The sequence below is a fragment of the Chionomys nivalis genome, chromosome 9, assembly GCF_950005125.1.
Source record: "Chionomys nivalis chromosome 9, mChiNiv1.1, whole genome shotgun sequence".
NCBI lineage: Eukaryota > Metazoa > Chordata > Mammalia > Rodentia > Cricetidae > Chionomys > Chionomys nivalis.
The window spans coordinates 32072522-32089945 of record NC_080094.1 but is presented as its reverse complement, the minus strand read 5'-3'; the positions used below and the strand labels follow the sequence as shown (position 1 = coordinate 32089945).

General features: G+C 41.7%; 1 protein-coding gene and 1 non-coding gene across 3 annotated transcripts; both read right to left on the bottom strand.

The window, feature by feature from the left end:
* Positions 1–288: 288 nt before the first annotated feature.
* Snx5 (sorting nexin 5) lies at positions 289–17415 on the bottom strand. Of its 2 annotated transcripts, XM_057781637.1 has the most exons (14): positions 17276–17415; positions 16958–17040; positions 9372–9476; positions 8657–8767; positions 7205–7326; positions 6557–6680; positions 5882–5977; positions 4490–4595; positions 4333–4408; positions 3668–3707; positions 3485–3571; positions 2454–2613; positions 1785–1870; positions 289–1001 (listed from the first exon to the last, which is right to left on the bottom strand). In XM_057781637.1, the coding sequence occupies exons 2-14, from the start codon at positions 17006–17008 to the stop codon at positions 951–953; spliced, it is 1215 nt and encodes a 404-aa protein (XP_057637620.1). In that variant the 5' UTR covers positions 17009–17040; positions 17276–17415; the 3' UTR covers positions 289–950. The 2 variants fall into 2 exon arrangements, with proteins under 2 accessions (XP_057637620.1, XP_057637619.1); XM_057781636.1 differs by lacking the exon at positions 17276–17415 and having other exon boundaries at positions 290–1001; positions 16958–17241.
* LOC130882179 (small nucleolar RNA SNORD17) lies at positions 12853–13088 on the bottom strand. Its single transcript, XR_009057808.1, has one exon. It is a non-coding gene; the product is annotated as a small nucleolar RNA SNORD17 (small nucleolar RNA).
* Positions 17416–17424: the final 9 nt, after the last annotated feature.

Sequence of the window (17424 nt, the reverse complement as noted above, 5' to 3'; positions counted from 1 at the left end):
TTACAAGACTGAGCATATAATGAAGCTTTTCTACCTGTGGAGATGACAATAGCACTCTTTTTTTTTATATTTATTTATTTATTATGTATACAATATTCTGTCTGTGTCTATGCCTGCAGGCCAGAAGAGGGCACCAGACCTCATTACAGATGGTTGTGAGCCACCATGTGGTTGCTGGGAATTGAACTCAGGACCTTTGGAAGAGCAGGCAATGCTCTTAACCTCTGAGCCATCTCTCCAGCCCCGACAATAGCACTCTTAAGACACATTCTAGTCTTGTTTTCTGCAAGAACACTCCATATAATAACATGAATTATTTTATTATATACTTTCTATAAAAACATCCAAAGCACAAACACACATGACCCACCATCAGGGAGCGCCAGAACCCTAGATTCTCCTTTTCCCTCAAGCATTTATATCCCAGTCACAAAAATGGAGCTGTAAAGGATATATAAAGACAAATGAGATCTTGCATGTTACTGTACAAGCATCTAAAGTGATCTTGACAAGAGGGAGCAAAAGCTACCCAATTAAAGAAGCAGGCACCTGCCACCTGCCCACAAGCATTTATTTGCTGTAACTGGCACCTGCCGTGTCTGTAGGGCACAGGAAATGCCAAGACAGACACAGGCCAAGCTATTGCTTCTCATTTCCAGAAGGCACACATCTCCATACCATTTATTAGTAATTCCTGACAATCTATAGGAGAATCTGTTAGATTCTACCTACTTTGAGGTATTAAATGCATAAGAAAAAACGATTAGTTATGTCCAAGTAACATGCAATGGAAATATTTTTAAACCAACATGGTTAAATGTTAAGATTTTTAGAAATCAAAATATTTATTCACATGATTTTTAAACTAGTCAAAGCTATTTCTTTTGCAGTAATGATTTAAATACAAGTGATGTTGGCTTTCACACTGGTGTCTTCAGAGTAAAAACGGGTCAGTTGTTCTTGAATAAGTCAATGCAGCTCTGCAAGAGGGAGACATTGTTCTAGGGAAAAAAAAAGGTGTGTTCATGAAAGTGAATGAAATAAACCCAGTTTTCCTCATGAATTCTGAACTGGGAGTAGCCCAACTGGGCTGGCGCTTTCCTCCAGTCCATGAAGTTAGTGGCCACTCCTCTTGCCACGCCCCAACCAAACTTGTACCTTGTTCTGTTAAAGCCAAAATCAGAAGAAAAAAAAAAGGACTTGATAAAACCCCAGTAAGGATTGTTGCTGTTAGCAGGGACCACATCTATGCCCTTCATTATTTCTAGGGCAGTGATCTACGGAGCCCACCCAAACTCGATTGTGATTTAAATATAGGATCAAAACTCTTTAACCCATGGCTCATGTGCAGGATTAAGCACATGTCACTCAGTTTCTCTGCCAAGCTACCACTAAGTACATACCATATAACAATACATTTTTAGTTTTTACTTTTGGTCCCAACACTTCAGAGGTAAGGGGATCTCTGAGTTCACACTAGCTGCTAAGGCTACAAAGTTTCAAGCCTCAAAAACAAACTCAAACACTAAAATGCCCCTTTGGTATGTGTAACTGAATGGCAGCATCTCACTATGTCCAAGTCTCCCTCAAACTTGAAATTCTCTTGCCGATAGTAGCCTCTTAAGGTTTATACCACCACACAGGTTCTGAAGAGCTTTACTAACAAAAATCACAAGATCTTGAGAAAGTGGCCTGTCAGGTCTGAGAGGGAGGCAAGAAAAACTACTCTAAACCTCAAGTCAATCTATTAGCAAGTCCCTAACACACAGGGTTAAAGAACTCACCCTGGCATGCTTTATTTCCAGTTCAGACATTTCGATTAGGTTCTTTCTAAATGCTGCCACTCTTTTCCGTTTGAAGTTTATCAGTTCTGCAGGAATAAAGAATTAAAAATTACCAAGCTATAAAGATCAATTTTTCCACTTAAAACCCTTTTCAAATGACCTCCAGCACTTTCTTATAGCACACACTGCTGGCATGTAAGCTATAAACATGCCTTGGTTAGAGAACTGGCAGCCCAGAACTGCCCAAATTTGGAGTAATCCATTCCTCCACCTTGGTAAGATTCCAGACCTTCCTTATGAAAACTTGAGGGATAAGGACGACTCAAGCTCACTGTCCTATCGTAAGATACACTCTAGTATTTATTTACACCGAGGCTTTGTTTCCTATGCCCGCAAGATACAGAGAGTTTCTGGAACTCTGTAAGAGCAGCAAGTACTCTCTACTGAGCCAACTCTCTCCAGCCTCCCCAACCTAACAAGAACAGTTGAATTTCCTTCAGCACTAAAATTCACCTTTCTTTTATTGCGGGGACAAGCCCATAGCCTCACAAATGCTAGGGAGATAGTCCACCAGAACTGCATTCCAGCCCTGTAGGGAGGAGCTACTACTTCTGCATAATTTGTTAATATGCTTCCAAATAAAAACTGAGTACAGAAGAAATGCTCAACCTTCTTTTGCAGATTCAGAAAGCTGTTCAAATTTCTGGCAGCATTCCTGCTGGTGAGTCTCAGCCAACTTGACATCTTTACTTTTTAACCGGGCTTTGTCCAAAGCTTTATTCGAATTCTCATAGTCAATTAGGGCTTTTGTACGTCTGTATAGCAGATCCTGGAAAGAAAATTATAGCTATGACATAATGTTCAGCAAACAAAAGAAAAATATTATGTACCCAAAAATGAAATGTCTAGACACATACAAAGGTAGACTAAAGAGTACCAACACATTGAAATAACAAAAGCGGAGACTGTAGCCCATTTCTCTAGCATTAAGATTTTATTTTTGTAGCTATACGCATTTGCATGCAAGTCTGGAGTTATCAGATCCCTAGAGTGGGAGGTACACCTGACATCTCTCTAGCCCCTTTATCCAACATAATCTCAAAATGTCACAAGGTACTGAAGATATAGTTTATTGGTATAGTATTTGCCAAGAATACCTCTAGGGTTGATCCTCAGCACCAGAAGGGTGCTAAGGGGCTCCACCTCCAAAATGAGTGTGCCCAATTCCCAACATTCATAATCCTAATACACAAGAAAAACCCTGATGAAACTTCCTTCGAGTTGAACAAAAAACTGAAGTTGTATCAAAAAAGGAAGCACTTATATATCAAACAAGCATATTTGCTGCAGAGTTAAGGAGAATGCCTCTGAGTCACAACCCAGAGAGGAACACCCTGCCCCTCAAATCCCATTTCTGGAAATCAGCAGCACCAGGAGCCACCTAATTTAAAATAAAACCATGTGTCTAATATCCTTGAAACCTACTTGTGTAAGTCCTAGGTCAGTAAGAGGATCTGCTTAAGAGGGTAAAATGCATAACACAGAAGGAAAAAAAAAACCCATGAAGTTACTCTCAGGATTATGCACACACGCACCCCAATATAAAGCAACATTCTTTTGAGGCCCAAAGGAACTATCTTAAGCATTAAATTTCGATTGGGCAATATAATAGCACTGCTAATTAATGGGCTAAACTTTACCTTTGCAGCCTCTATGTTGAGCATGTAGTATCGGAGGAGTTCTGTCAGTTTTAAATCTTCATCTGATGAGACTCGACCTTCCACCTTCTAATTTAAACAAGTAAAGGTCACCAGTTACCACCCAGGAAGAAATCAAATCTAGGGACCTTAACTAAATATTACCAAGACCAACTCAAAACTTACCCTCAGTTTTTCAAATAGCTCTGCAATCTTCAATAGGTACCTGAAAACATACAGAAGGTCACAGTTCTCTATGATCTCTTAAGAGTTAACATCTCTTAAAATCACAATATTTATAAGGTTAGCTGAATGGTGGTGTCACATGCCTTTAGTACCAGCATTTGGTAGGCAGATTTCTGTAAATTCAAGGCTAGCCTGGTCTACAGAGTGAGTTCCAGGAATGGCTCCATAGCTACTGAGAACCATCCCCCAAGCACTCATCTCAGATGTCTCAAATTTCCAAGTCAGAAAGAAGTGTATAAGGAAAAATCTGAAAATCCCAGGACTGATAAAAGTCTAAGATGTGACCAAGGTCAAAATTTTCATCAGGTCTCCTGAAAATGTTAAGGCCAACACCCAGCAAAAAGAACGAAGCATCAAGAGGCCAGAGAGTAACCATTCAAAGAAAAGTGCATTTAAGACTTGGATCTTGGATGCTAAAAATTACATTTGATTAGATTATGTTCCAGGACAGAACTGAAAACCAGCACTAATTATTGGGTTTTTAATGTGTCTTTACTCACCCTTTTCGTTGTGCCTCACTCAGGGAAAAGTAAAAATCTATGGGTTGAACTAAGTAAGGGCCTTGCATAAGCGAGGGAAGCACTTTGCTTGAACTACAGACTTACTTTTTGATGACTGTGGGTTCTTCTAAGGCCAAGCTGTGCAAGCAGGCTGCAGTATGGATGTAGTCATCAGCGACACCTGGAGAAACAAGCACAGATCTTGTTATCTGAGAAGAACACATACAGAGCAGTAAGTGGCCAAGTGGGTAAAGGTATTTACTTTTATGAGATCTGGTCATTTTGTCAGCTTTAGCACAGGAATCCTTGATCCTGTTGTAATAGTTAATAAGGAAGTTCTTCTCTTGTTCAAAGAAGTCATCCACCTCCTAAAAAGGAAGGAGAAACTTAAGCAAAAATATCAAGAATAGAGAAAACACGAGCCTAGCTTGGACTCCAATCTAAACAAAATGGTTACTAACAATCGTTAAGTTCAACCTGTACACACTATGTTACCAGGAGACTTTGACGACAAGTCAAGTGTAACCGGCTGCACTAGCAGAGCGCTGTGCGAATGGCCACACCAAGCATTCTTGTGCAGTTGTCGGGGACACTGACACCTAGCCTTAATACCATGCGTATTCGTGTAACTTTGTGTCCATGTTTTTGTCTTGTTTTTGATTTGAACTCCATTTCCAATCTTTCCTTTCTCTTAGCACCTGTGCCCAAAGCTCCCTTATCAATCCCTGGAGAGGCAAAACCAGATACCAGACAATAGCTGTCAAAATCACTGTTTACAAAGAGCAGGAAGGCACTCAGTGTGAAGAAATAAGGCATCCATGAACAAGAATAGAACTTTTTTTCATTATCTTCTGGGAGCTCTATCCATTCCACAAATAAAAGTAAAATGTTAACTTTAATCTTGACAACATCCAAAAACAGTAATTTCAGCATATAGCAACATCAGTAAACACGTCCTCTTGTACTAAGTACATAAAATCTAGTATATGTAAGATTTAAAATTTAGTTCCCACAAGGTCTGGTAGCAAACACCTTTTGAGGAAAAGGCAGGAGGACCAAGACCATTCGAGGTTGCAAAGTTGAGTTCTTGTCTCAAGAGAAAGCGCGAACCACTCCTTATTTGTGTCCAGCTAAGCTGGCACCAGCATACTCTGTGGATCTGAGGACTGCAGGACCACAGAGCTACATACCTAATACTTGTTTTTTTTCAGTCAGGGTCATGCTATGTCACAGTTTGGCTTCTACCTCAATGCGAGGTTCATAGTTAGCGCTGTGACACCCTGTTCTGCTACAGCTTATTTTCTTTTTCCATCAAGTAACCTACATCTTTCCAAAACTGGATCCAAGGATGAAAAAGTTCATGTTGGAGAAAGGGTATTCTGAGGAAGTAAATGAAAGTTACCAGGCATGGTGACCCATACCTTTAACCCCAGCACTTAGGAGACAGAGACTAGCAGATAAGAGCCTGCATCGAGACCAGGCTGGTACAGTACAGCCAGGGCTACAGAGAAACCCTGTCTTGAGAAATCCAAAACGGGGAGGGAACGGCCCCCCACTACCTAAAATGCCTGTCTTATAAACAATCCCCTTCTCCAAAGAAAACCATCTATTCCCATGAGACCAACAATTTTCTGAAACAGCCCAAGCTTCTTACCTTCACTCCAGAAAAAAGGACTTCATCAGCACTCTTCACCACACTTTTAAAAAAGCCACCAAACATCTCTTTGGTATTTTTCCGCCTAACACTTAGCTAAAGGAAGGAAATTCCAAAAGAAGTTTGATATGGCATCTGTTTCTGCTAGCATATCTTAGTAATCACACAAGAAACATGTTTACTAGCATAGGTACTTTAGTCCTTCCTCAAACCATTAAATCTACAACACTGAGTGGCTAATAACAAACACAGACAACCATATTCTAAAAAGCTAACCTAACATTTCTGAATCATGGAGGTACCATTGATATCAGGTTTCAAGAATTTAAAGATAAAGATGTTTTTCCCCTTTGAGACATCTCACTATGCAGCTCCAGCTCTCTTAGAACTTACTATATAGAGACTCACTGAGCCTCCAACTCACAGAAATCTGCTAAGATTAAAGGTTGCATAAATCAGGGCTTGCTTAATATACATGAAAAAGCAGACTTCAGAAGGAAGGAAACTAGTCTGGGGAGGGTGTTCTTGCAGTGTTTTTTTTTTCAAAGTGAGCTATATATGGACCTAAGCAGAAGAGAAAGCATTGTTTCTCTACCCTCTTCTTTACAGATAAATTTAAACTCAAGAAGCTCATATTTTACAATTCCAACTATGGAAATGGAAAAATTGCCTTACATCCTGATCATATTCCAGGAAAACATGAAAGTTGCGGTCTTTACTGAGAACAGGGTGAGAAGAAAGTCGCTGAAGAAAAACTTCATGGGAAGACACAGTCTTCTTAAAGACAGCAAGATACTCACTGAAAAAACATGTGCATAAAGAATTCAATTGGCATTGCTCAAGTCCTGCCCAATACAGCTCACTCCTTAACTCCACTCTTCTGTTCATGATCACTAAAGAAAACACTGCAACTAGACTGACCTAAACACTCTAACTCAGCTCAGAAGCTAGTTAATATGGTAGCTGCCATTTTGGAAGTAGTAGAATAAACCAATGAAGGTTAAAAAGTGCTGCAAACGGTAACTGAATTTGCTGCAGTCTGAGACCCCAAGCTTACATGCAATTTGCTGTCTCATAACTAGCTGGTTTGTGTGCAAACTTTTAAGGTGTTAATAATCTGTGGCCCTGGCCTACACTTTGAAGGCACCTATGTGGTCATTCAAAACCCTGCGACAGCATTAGCTACCTTCTACAGCCAAGTTCCAGAAGCACACTATCTAACATGTCAAAATATACAAAATATGGTCTCTATTTTTAACACTAGGTCTTTGTCACTTGGTTCCTGTGTGCTTCTGACAGGACAGAGTAAGAAAATTCACTTACGCTTCCAGTTCTTGCTTCATCTTGGCAAATTCTTCTTTTGTCATAGATCCTTCCCCTTCTCCCAGTTTCTGCATCTTCTCTCGAGGGCCATCAAAGTCTGGCTTTGTAGGAGCAGGAGGGATCTATAGCAGAGACAAGTAATTTTATCCCAGTGGCTATATATATGGTAGCTGTGATCTCATCAGTACTGCCAATGAAGATGGCCACCTCAATGGAGTGTGTGGGTGGGGGGAAAATCTGCAAACATAATTCGTTCTGACCTTTCAAAAAGGAATTATCATAGCTGGGCATAGTGGCAGACCTTAATCCCAGCATTGTTGAAGCAGAGGCATGCGGATCTGTGCTCGAGGCCAACCTGGTCAACAGAGGTAATTCTAGGACAGTCAAGGCTACACAGAAAAACTATCTCAAAACCTCCTCACAGAGAGCGTTGAATACTACCATCTTTTCAGTTTTAGACAAGTGGGAGAACACCACAGTACACATACACTTCTTCATTGTCAGCTTAGAACAAGTACAATCAATGCTAACGATGACTAATCATCAAGAACGAGGTTTCCATACACCCAAAAGAATTCCCATTTCTGAAGATTATCACTTTGGTGCTGGAGATCTAACTCAGGTAGAGCTTCCTACCTAGTGTTTGATCCTCCACATCACAAAACCAAGTTTAATTATTTTTAAATCAACATTCCTGAACAAAAATCAAGTAAGTAATGATTCAATGTAAGAAATTACAGACAGCTATGGTGTATAGCACCCAGGAACAGAGAGACAGAACTCAAGAGCTACAGGTCATCTTGGGCTGAGATCCCATATCAAAAAACAAGAGAGAAATCACTAATGGTACACTCTTCCTTCTGCTCAGCTGGACAGGATGTACATTTTAAACCATTTAAAATCTAGCCACGAGCTCTGCCAACTGTCTCTGTCACTCTAAGTACCACTCAGGAATTTTACCATATACTAAACTCAAGATGTCCTGAGTATTAATCCTACTGGTGCCTGGGGTAGCTGAGAAGGAGACATCCACACTCACAGACACAAATACACAGATTTTAAAATAAATTGTTAAAAAAGACAGAAGAAGCATGCCTTTAATTACCACACTTTGGAGGCAGAGACAGACGGATCTCTGTGAGTTTGAGGTCAGCCTGGCCTACAAGAGCTAGTTCCAGGAGAGGCTCCAAAGCTACAGAGAAACCTTGTCTCAAATAAGACAGACGAGAAAAACCAAAAATAAAGTTAAGACTCTGCCTTATATAACAAGCATAGACCTGTAGGCTCACTGCTCCTGTACTAGTCACAGATTTTAAACGTTGTCAACAGTTAATGGACAAAAATAGTCAGAGAAAATAAAATTTTTACAAACCACTGCAAAGTACATAGTCTCTTTAAATAAAAAGCAAGGTAAAAGTTAAATAATGTGATTTTTCACTAAAATGAACTCACAATAAGCCCGGCATAATCTGTTGTTTCAGTAAGAGTGTCATGTAGCCACACGAAATCTTCATGCTGCCTTGTAACAGAAAACTCTGGGCTCTGAAATGTGGGCAGCGTGGTCTGTAAAGAGAAAAAGTGGTAACCCACCATTAGATAAAGATTCATTCCCTAGGCTTCACTATGGGAGCATCACAATCAATATCACAAACCTAGGTAGCTTAACAGTCTTATCTCTAGGAAATACTCTGCACAAGACGTTTAGAAGCTTGCTGTGTAATAAAAGTTCAGTTGTAGGAAGTTAACTTTACACTGAACCTTGCCCCAGTCGCAAACAGAACATCAAAGTATCATTGTCTCTACCACGATTTACTAAGGCTCTGGAAATTGTCCTTGGCTTCCTTTTCACGCCAGTGATTTACTTCATATGCAAATGATTTACTTCATATGCAAATGAAAAGCAAAAGGGAGTTAACGCTGTGGAAGTGGTTGTACTACACACCTGCTTGTTAAGGGCTCCACCCCAGCAGGAAGGAACCAACAGAAAGAAGCACAACACGTGCAAGACAGAAGCTCCACAGGCAAGACAGAAGCTCAAGTTCTCACAAGTTTGCTAACTACCCCTAAAAACAATAACCATTTCAGCTCAAGAAATCTCTTTCCACATTCATCTGAAAAGGCAACCTATAATAGTAGAAGTTACTACTGAGGTTATTTTATCACTTACCTTGGTGTGCACTGTAAATTTGACCTTATCTCTCTCACTGAGAGCATCAGGTATGTCAATCTGAAGCGAAGGGTCAACATTCAGGTCCACAGACACGGATCTGAGCTGAAATACATTTTAATGACCAGTCACATGTTTAGTTCACAGAGTTTCAGAGAGTTATTTCCCACTGGGAGAGGGAAAGCCAGCAAGTGTTCTTTAATGATGTGACCAACGGCAGGCTGCCCACAGGCCAGACCATCCAAAGATCTATAAGGTCTAGAGTAACAGGACATGGTGGTGCACACCTTTAATCCTAGCACTCACAGGTATCTTTGAGTTCAAGACACCTGGTCTACATAGTGGACAGCCAGAGCTACATGATGAGACCTTGTTCCCATCCCTTCATTACCAAGTAAAAAAGGGTCTACACTAGCTCAGACTGGCACAGTCTGAGATGTCACTCTCAGGCAAGAGGATCCTGGGTAGAAAGGCCTCTATATAAATCTAGGAACTGAAACTCTAGCACCACCAAAACAAATGACCCCAATAAAAGCAAACCCAGCTCAACCCAGCTGTTTTTCTTCTTCATATCCCTGAAGCTGAGTTGGCACGTCCCACTCCTAAGATCAAACTGGGTCATACAAACTGGACTTGATTCGGGAAGAGAAAAAAATCTCAAAGTTGGATAAGGGAAGGTGGTTACAGAAGAAGCTGGTGTGTATGAATATGTTCAACATATACCATATGAAATAATAGTTTTAGAAAACATTTTCCAAAAAAAAAGAAAAAAATCAGGCACTCAGAAATACACTTAACTGCCCAGCAGTAGTAGTAGCACATGCTTTAATCCCAGCACTCGGAAGGCAGAGGCAGGTGGACCTCTGTTGAGTTCAAGGCAAGCATGTCTAAAGGGTGAGTTCCAGGCCAGGGATAGAGAAACCCTGTCTCGAAAAAACGAAATTTATACAAATACTACCATACCACCATACCAAAAATATCTGACACCTTAGCATAAGCACCAGTTTGCCCAATGCACTCTGCTCAGTTTCCTACATGCCCATTTGAGATCCCTGCAGAGTCCACAGCTAAAAAATAGGCACTCTTACAACAGACTACAGAATAAGCTTACTAATAGAACATGAGTTTTCTTCTATAACCAGAGTATATGTCAAGAGGCTGAACACACTTGAAAGCCTGAAGTTCAAGGGAATTTTTAAATCATAACTTTGCTTAATTCTGATACTTCTGATAAGCAACCTTCCTTTTCTACGGTATTAAGGAGACACAGCCTCCAAAAATTATCAACATATAAACTGCAAAGGCAAGCTGTCATTTCAGCTTTCATGACCGTTATGGTCAGGTGGGCTTACGATAGGAATAAAACCAAAAGCCAGGTTTCAGAAATGGCAGTACTAGTACACAGGGCAGCCTATCTTTGGGACACTTCTCTAGAGTGTATTTTCTTGAACTCAGCAACAATGTCCATACTTCTGAATAATCACATCCTAATTCTTTTTCTTCCTTTGAGACAGGCTCTCTGTGGGGCCCTAACTGCCCTGTTGAGTAACTATGTAGATCAGTCTGGCCTTGAACTCAGGATCAGCCAGTCTCTGCTTCCCAGGAACTGGGATTAAAGGCATGAGCCACCACTGCCTGGCTCATTCCCTTATTTTTAAGTCACATAATCCAGGTTACTAGAGTTAGTGTGCTATTCAGTGGTTCTCAACCTTACTAATGCTAACTAATACTCAGTTTCTCATGTTGGGTAACCCCCAACATAAAATTAGTTTGTTCAGGTCATGTTTAGGCAGTCATGCTTCATAGGCACAATAGAATAGGTAGGCAGGAATGTTGATTGCTTCTCTTTTTTTTTTTTTTTTTTTTTTTTTGGTTTTTCGAGACAGGGTTTCTCTGTGGTTTTGGAGCCTGTCCTGGAGCTAGCTCTTGTAGACCAGGCTGGTCTCGAACTCACAGAGATCCACCTGCCTCTGCCTCCCAAGTGCTGGGATTAAAGGCGTGCGCCACCACCGCCCGGCCTGCTTCTCCCTTTTGGAAACTTGCAGAGAACCTCTTTGTACCATAAAAACTCAAAGGTCTTTCTTATCAGGTCAGTTCCAGCTCAGAGGATCTCTGGGCCCTGTGTCTTCAGTAGTAATGACTTACCTTCTACCCCTGGAACAACCAAGGGCAATACCAATAGCCTTATTTTGGAGGAATGTCTTAGATGACTCCGATTAACCTCTCAAAGATGGTAAGCATGCTTTAGAAACAAGGTTTTTCATGCCCGGTGCTGTAGGTTTTGTTAGACATGAATGCTGGGAACTTAGCTTCTGAAAGCAAGGCCTATTCCAGGCTGACTCAGCCCCTTTCCCTGGATCTTGAAGCATGAAAGTACTGCCTATTACTTCACAGTATTGGTCAACTATGTGCCTAATTTGAGACAAATGCCTTAGGGATAGAGGGGAAAATTCATTTAAATCATAAGAGGGAAGGTAACCATGGTGGTAACATGCTTCAGAACCAAATCCAACCTTGGGCAAGCCAGATTTTTATTATAGTTACCTCTTGCTGAGACCCTTTAAAATATTTGTAGAGCAAATTTAAAGCAATATCCACTCTCACACAAACTTAATATTCCCCTACCACATCTATCCCCCAGCAAGTATATTTACCCACTTCACCAGAGTAAAGAAGCATTGTTAAATATCTTTGAGGAAGGCCTGGTACCTGCTATGTAGACCTTGAACTCAAGAAGAGACCTGCGGCCTCTAAGGATTAAAATACTGCTAGTAAAGCTTAAAAAGGGTTGTCTCAGCACTTACAAGGCTGTGGCAGGATGCCAGCTGGTTCCAAGTAGCTAGAATGTTTAAGACATGACTTCAAAACCTCAGAACACAAGAGAAACAAAAATGAGACATGGTAACCAACTGCTTAGGTTGTCAAAGTACTTGCAAGCTCTCCTTTAGACCAGTGCCATACAATCAAAATGCTTTGTCAACCTAGCCCAGCTTTTGTAAAGTGTTAAGAAGTCATACAGCGCCAGGGCTACTCAAAACAACCTTGGGGGAAGGAAAGGGGCCTAGTCATACACAATGTCATTCCCTATTATTTCCATTTTCATTTAATCATTACAAAAAAAATGTAGCACAAAAGAAAACTACTTGTTCTTATATAAACAATTTTTCTAATTCCCATTTCCAATGCAGAAAACCATACATATACATAACAGTCCTAAATTCAAATTTTTGTGTTAACTGAATCAAATATCAATCCTACCGTTTACTCCTATTCCGAAGATAGCTAAATTCATGCAATTCATCTGAGTATGTGTTCTGTCAATACATGTGGTACTGTGCACAAAAAGCAACTGAAGCATCCATAAGCACTATACTCTCTCAGCTAGTCAGACCATTTTCCTCTTACCTCTGCAAGTGGGAAGTACACATTCACGCAAATGTAAAAAATAACTTATGAACGTGAACTAGAAGGGCTGCAGGAAGTGATCAGATTTGCACCACTCATCTTGGTGAGATGGAATCCAGAGACCCATCCCTGCTGACACTAGCCATTCTTACCAGTAGTAGTCTACCAACACAAGCAATCCACAGTAGAACACCGCAGACAGCAGGGCATTTGGAGCCTACTCAGCCCCAAGTTCCCAGAACAGGAACTGAGACTGGGAAGAAGGTCAGTGCAGCGTACTCAGCGAATGGATAAACATAATCATCATTTCACAAGGCTGCAAGCCCAGATACTAGTCAGAATATTATGGCAAATTGCTACCTTAGGTCACATCAAGGGATCTTAGCTATCTGAACAATTATCAAATAATTGCGAAAGATTCCACTTCCCTCCTTTTAGATCCCTAAAAGATGGATCTTCAATGGCTTACTAGAAAATAGGTGCTGGACCCAGCAAGAAGGCACCTGTGGCCAACCTGAACATACAGACCCCAGGATGGGGGGGACAAACTCCCACAAGTGTCCTGACTTCCACTATGTCCACACAAACTGAAAAATTAAAAAACGGGAGGGTATGTGTTGGCAATGAAATCACTTTTGGAAAGTTAGACCATACAGAAAAATGTCTCAATTATGTATTACTGAAGTAAGTTTACCACAGAATGTCTGCCCTGTAGTTAGTTCCCTTCAGATTACAAAAATTAATATCCCAGCACTCTGAAAACAGAGGCGGGCAGATCTCTGTGAGTCTGAGGTCAGCCTAGTCTCAAACCAGTTCCAGGACAGCCAGGGCTGTTATACAGCCCCTGAGAAACACTCTTTCAAAAACCACAATTAAGGTATCAACAAGATTGTAACCACACTACATTTTCGAATACTTGACTAACTTATGACATTCAGGTTTGTAACACAACATAATGTCCAAACAGAATAATTTTTTAAAAAGTATGTGCGTGCTACTAGTCCACTAGGCAGCCTATGCTGACCTATACCCTGATCCTGCAGGTTAAGCTTCTGAATAGTGTGTTAGGATTGCGGGTACTGTCTCTCAGGGACAAGGTTTTGTGAGTGCAGTAGCAAGGGAACCTCAGCACTGGCAACACAGCTGTACTATTTATTGTTAACGCTAAACTAAAGGCAAACTTGAAGAAGCCCACCCTTTATCACCTTTGATAAAGTTCCTGATAATATCTGGAAAAGGCTTTAAACATTCACCAATCCAAGTTGAATGTAGCATGTTATTTCCTTTCACAATCCATTAACCACAGATCTAAACCCTTGCAGTAAACTGGCAAACTTCACCCCACCCATGACACCATTTTAGAAAGCTGATTTAACCTCATGATTTTCAACTAAGGGTACATTTGCTCAATGCCAAAGGACATCTGACAATGTTTACAGATTAAGAGAGGCGGCCACTGTCATCTCCAGTGAAACTATCAGCTATGAACTATGAAAAAGACAGGCTCCCAAAACAATGACAGAAAGCCCGTGTTAAAATTAAGGTTCTAGATCAGATGCCAGTCACTTATAAAATCTTGTCAAATAAGCACTTAGATCATACTTAAGCCAAACCCAGAAAATCACCTAAAAGCTGGCAGGCTACTTTATACAGCCAAAACTTGAATACATCATAACCAGCTGAATCGCTCACAAATGGGACACTAAGATACCATGTGCCAGTTGCTGATCCAGAACTAAGGCGTAGGCAGCTTTGAGAAGCCACACTTCCTGAGTCCTATGACTGCAACGTAAAACTTCACTGCACAAAACTGATAAATTTAGATTAGTTACAGTACTGATCAAAGTTCAAGGCTGTCTATGCTAACCACCACAGTTAACACAAGTGCAGGTGGGAGCACAGGTACCCTTTCCTTAAGTCCATGTAACCAATGCTCTAAGACAGAGTTCCAGTCAAGTCATTATAGGCACTAAGGATTGGATTCAGGGCACTGCACATGTTAAGACAGACAAGTTACACTGGTACATTCCCAGCCCTCTAACAAGGAGAATCCCTAGTTTAAAAATGGCTGTAGAATTGAATGCTAAAATAGGCTTAACTTTCTGTTTTCAGTTTTCTTGTTCTTGAGACATAGTCTCGCCATAACCCCATTATCTACCAGGCTGGTCTCCAGAGATCCTCTGGCCTCTGCCTCCTAAACGCTGGAATTAAAGGGATATACTCTTTCAGTTTTTGTTTTTGTTTTTTTTTTTTGAGATGTGTCACTAGCTAGTCCAGGCTGGCCTTGAAGTGAGCCTTCTGCCCCAGCAAGCTGGAATTTCAGGCTAGGAACACCACTTCCATCTAGTCAAAAAAATCTCAAGTTTTTCAAAATCAAAGAACTATCCAGGGACAATCTCAACACCCAACACAAATAATGCTGTTGCACCTATCTACCCTAAATTAGACGGACCCCACCAAGACAAACAATGAATCTGGTATGATGTCAAGTACTTAATGACTTTCAGTAATTGGAAGCCTGACAAAAAAGGTGCAAGGCATTTAGACGTAGAGGTTGAGTCCCAGGGTTCATTTCCCACCACCATTCCAGCTATTTTAATTATTACTTTAATTCCAGGGACTAGTCACTAGATCAACTTCAAGAATTACACCTTCATGGAAATGACAAGCTAAATTAGTGCATTTAAATAAAATTGTAAAATATATTAGTTGACAAATTTGCCCAACTTGGACTCCAGTTCCATTTTGACACTTGCCAAATTTCCTTCGGGTAACTTCTGCCATCCAGACCAGATCCGCCAGCCTAGTACAGGTCAGATAACAAAAAACGAAACCACGTGCTATAAGCAGTAACTTCCCTCTATTTCTCTAACTCAAACAGGAAGGAAGCAAAAGCTATGTAATTTTCTCCACTGTAGATATGTACCCGCACACATTAAACCCTTAATCATCTCCAATTTTGCTGGATCAGGGAGACAGCGAACTCATTTTTAAAACCTACTAGTAACTAATACAGAGGCGATCAAGTCTTCTTACACAGCTCATTCTACTCCAAATTACAAGGGCACAGGTATCAGAAAACGAGAAAATGCCATCAAAATCCCACCCAGGTCTCTTTTGCTCTCTCCCGGTGTAGGCTTGGCCTCTCTCCTCCTCCTCTCTCTCTCTCCCTTTCTCCCCTTCAATAAATGTTTTTACGGCTAAAAAAAAATTTTTTAAAAATAAATAAACAAATAAAAATCCCACCCAGTACCTATTATAAATGCTAGGGGAGAGAAAAGTTGCTAATTCTTCTAGAGTAAAAGAAATAAAACATCACGTAAAAAGTCCTATTTCAATACAGACCCTTATTTCAAGAGCACCGTTGTTGGAACAATCCAACTGGTGTTCCAGACTGGTATTTACTTACTATAAGAAAGTTTGTCCACTCAAGTACTTTTAAAAAATCTAATACAGGCATTCTTAAAATGTTAAGAGCTCCTAATAGTTCTTTAGATTCCTTTTAAACTCGTGTTGGGAAAACTATACTGACGACTCTGCACACAAAATTGTGACTCATAACTTACTTGTGCAAAATTCAAATTTAGAGGACCAATTAAGTGGGATCTTTAATTGCCTACATAGTAACCTTCGTTTATTGCACCAGACCTCAAGATATTTGCAGCCCGGGGCTTAGATTAACACACAGGATTCACTAAAAATTACAACTCCCACAAGGCCACAAATAGCTTTTTTAAGTTGCAAGAAACATGCTACTGATTCTTGATGGAATTTTCCCACTTGCTTAAACGAAAAGGCCGTTTTCTTAAAACGGAGTAGGAATCGCCAGCGAGCCTCCGATTCGTTTTCCAATTACCAAGGAGTTGAGTTTCAGGAATCTTGAAACATGCTCCTAAGGTAAGGTCTCCAGGTTATCAGCCACACTCAAAAGACTGGCAGAGCATCTGTCGACTCTGCACCAGGAACTCAAGAATCGGGGTCCCACCTGGCCAGAGGATGAGGGTGCACTGAGACCCCCCACATGAAAACACTTATAAAGGGAATGGGGTGGAGGGGAGCTCCGAGTCTTGCAAGCGCTTCCCTTGCGAGGACCGCCTGAACCCCCGAGAAGGAACAGGCAGTCCAGGAAGGCCGGCGGGAGCTCCGGCCCTAGGGAGGTAGCAAAGCAGGGAGGACCTCACCTTGCTGCGGTCCTCATCCTGCTGCTCCAGCAACTCGGGAACCGCGGCCATGGCGACGCGGGCCTCGAGCAGGGGCTGTCTGGCTGTGCGAGGAAAGAAGAGGCTGGGCCGCCGCCGGGGCGCCTTTCAGGGGCGGCCGCGGCCCCGCCTCCGCCGGCCTCCTTGCCGGACGGCGGCTGGAGGCCGCTGGACTCCGCCACCATCCCAGCAGCCCCGGGCGCGGGCCAGCGGCACGCCACGTGCTCCCCCAGAGCGGCCTCCCCCGTCCCCGCCGCCGTCCATCTTGGAGCCGGGCAAAGAAGCAACGCGGGGGCCTACCCTCGCTCCGCGCCACGCGGACACCGGCACCGCAAGGCCGGGACGGGGACGCGGGATCCGAGCCCTCTCCCGGAGAGGCGCGCCTCGAGAAGGAGCGCGCGCGGCGGCCCGGGGAATTTATTGCTCAGCCAGGATCCAAGATGGCGACA

Excerpts from the sequence above, each read along its gene's own strand:
- Snx5 (XM_057781637.1), bottom strand. The coding sequence starts at position 17,008 with ATGGCCGCGGTTCCCGAGTTGCTGGAGCAGCAGGATGAGGACCGCAGC. Across the intron at positions 8,768-9,371 it reads AATTTACAGTGCACACCAAG|ACCACGCTGCCCACATTTCA; the intron begins GTAAGTGATAAA and ends TTCTCTTTACAG. Across the intron at positions 2,614-3,484 it reads TCAACATAGAGGCTGCAAAG|GATCTGCTATACAGACGTAC; the intron begins GTAAAGTTTAGC and ends TTTTCTTTCCAG.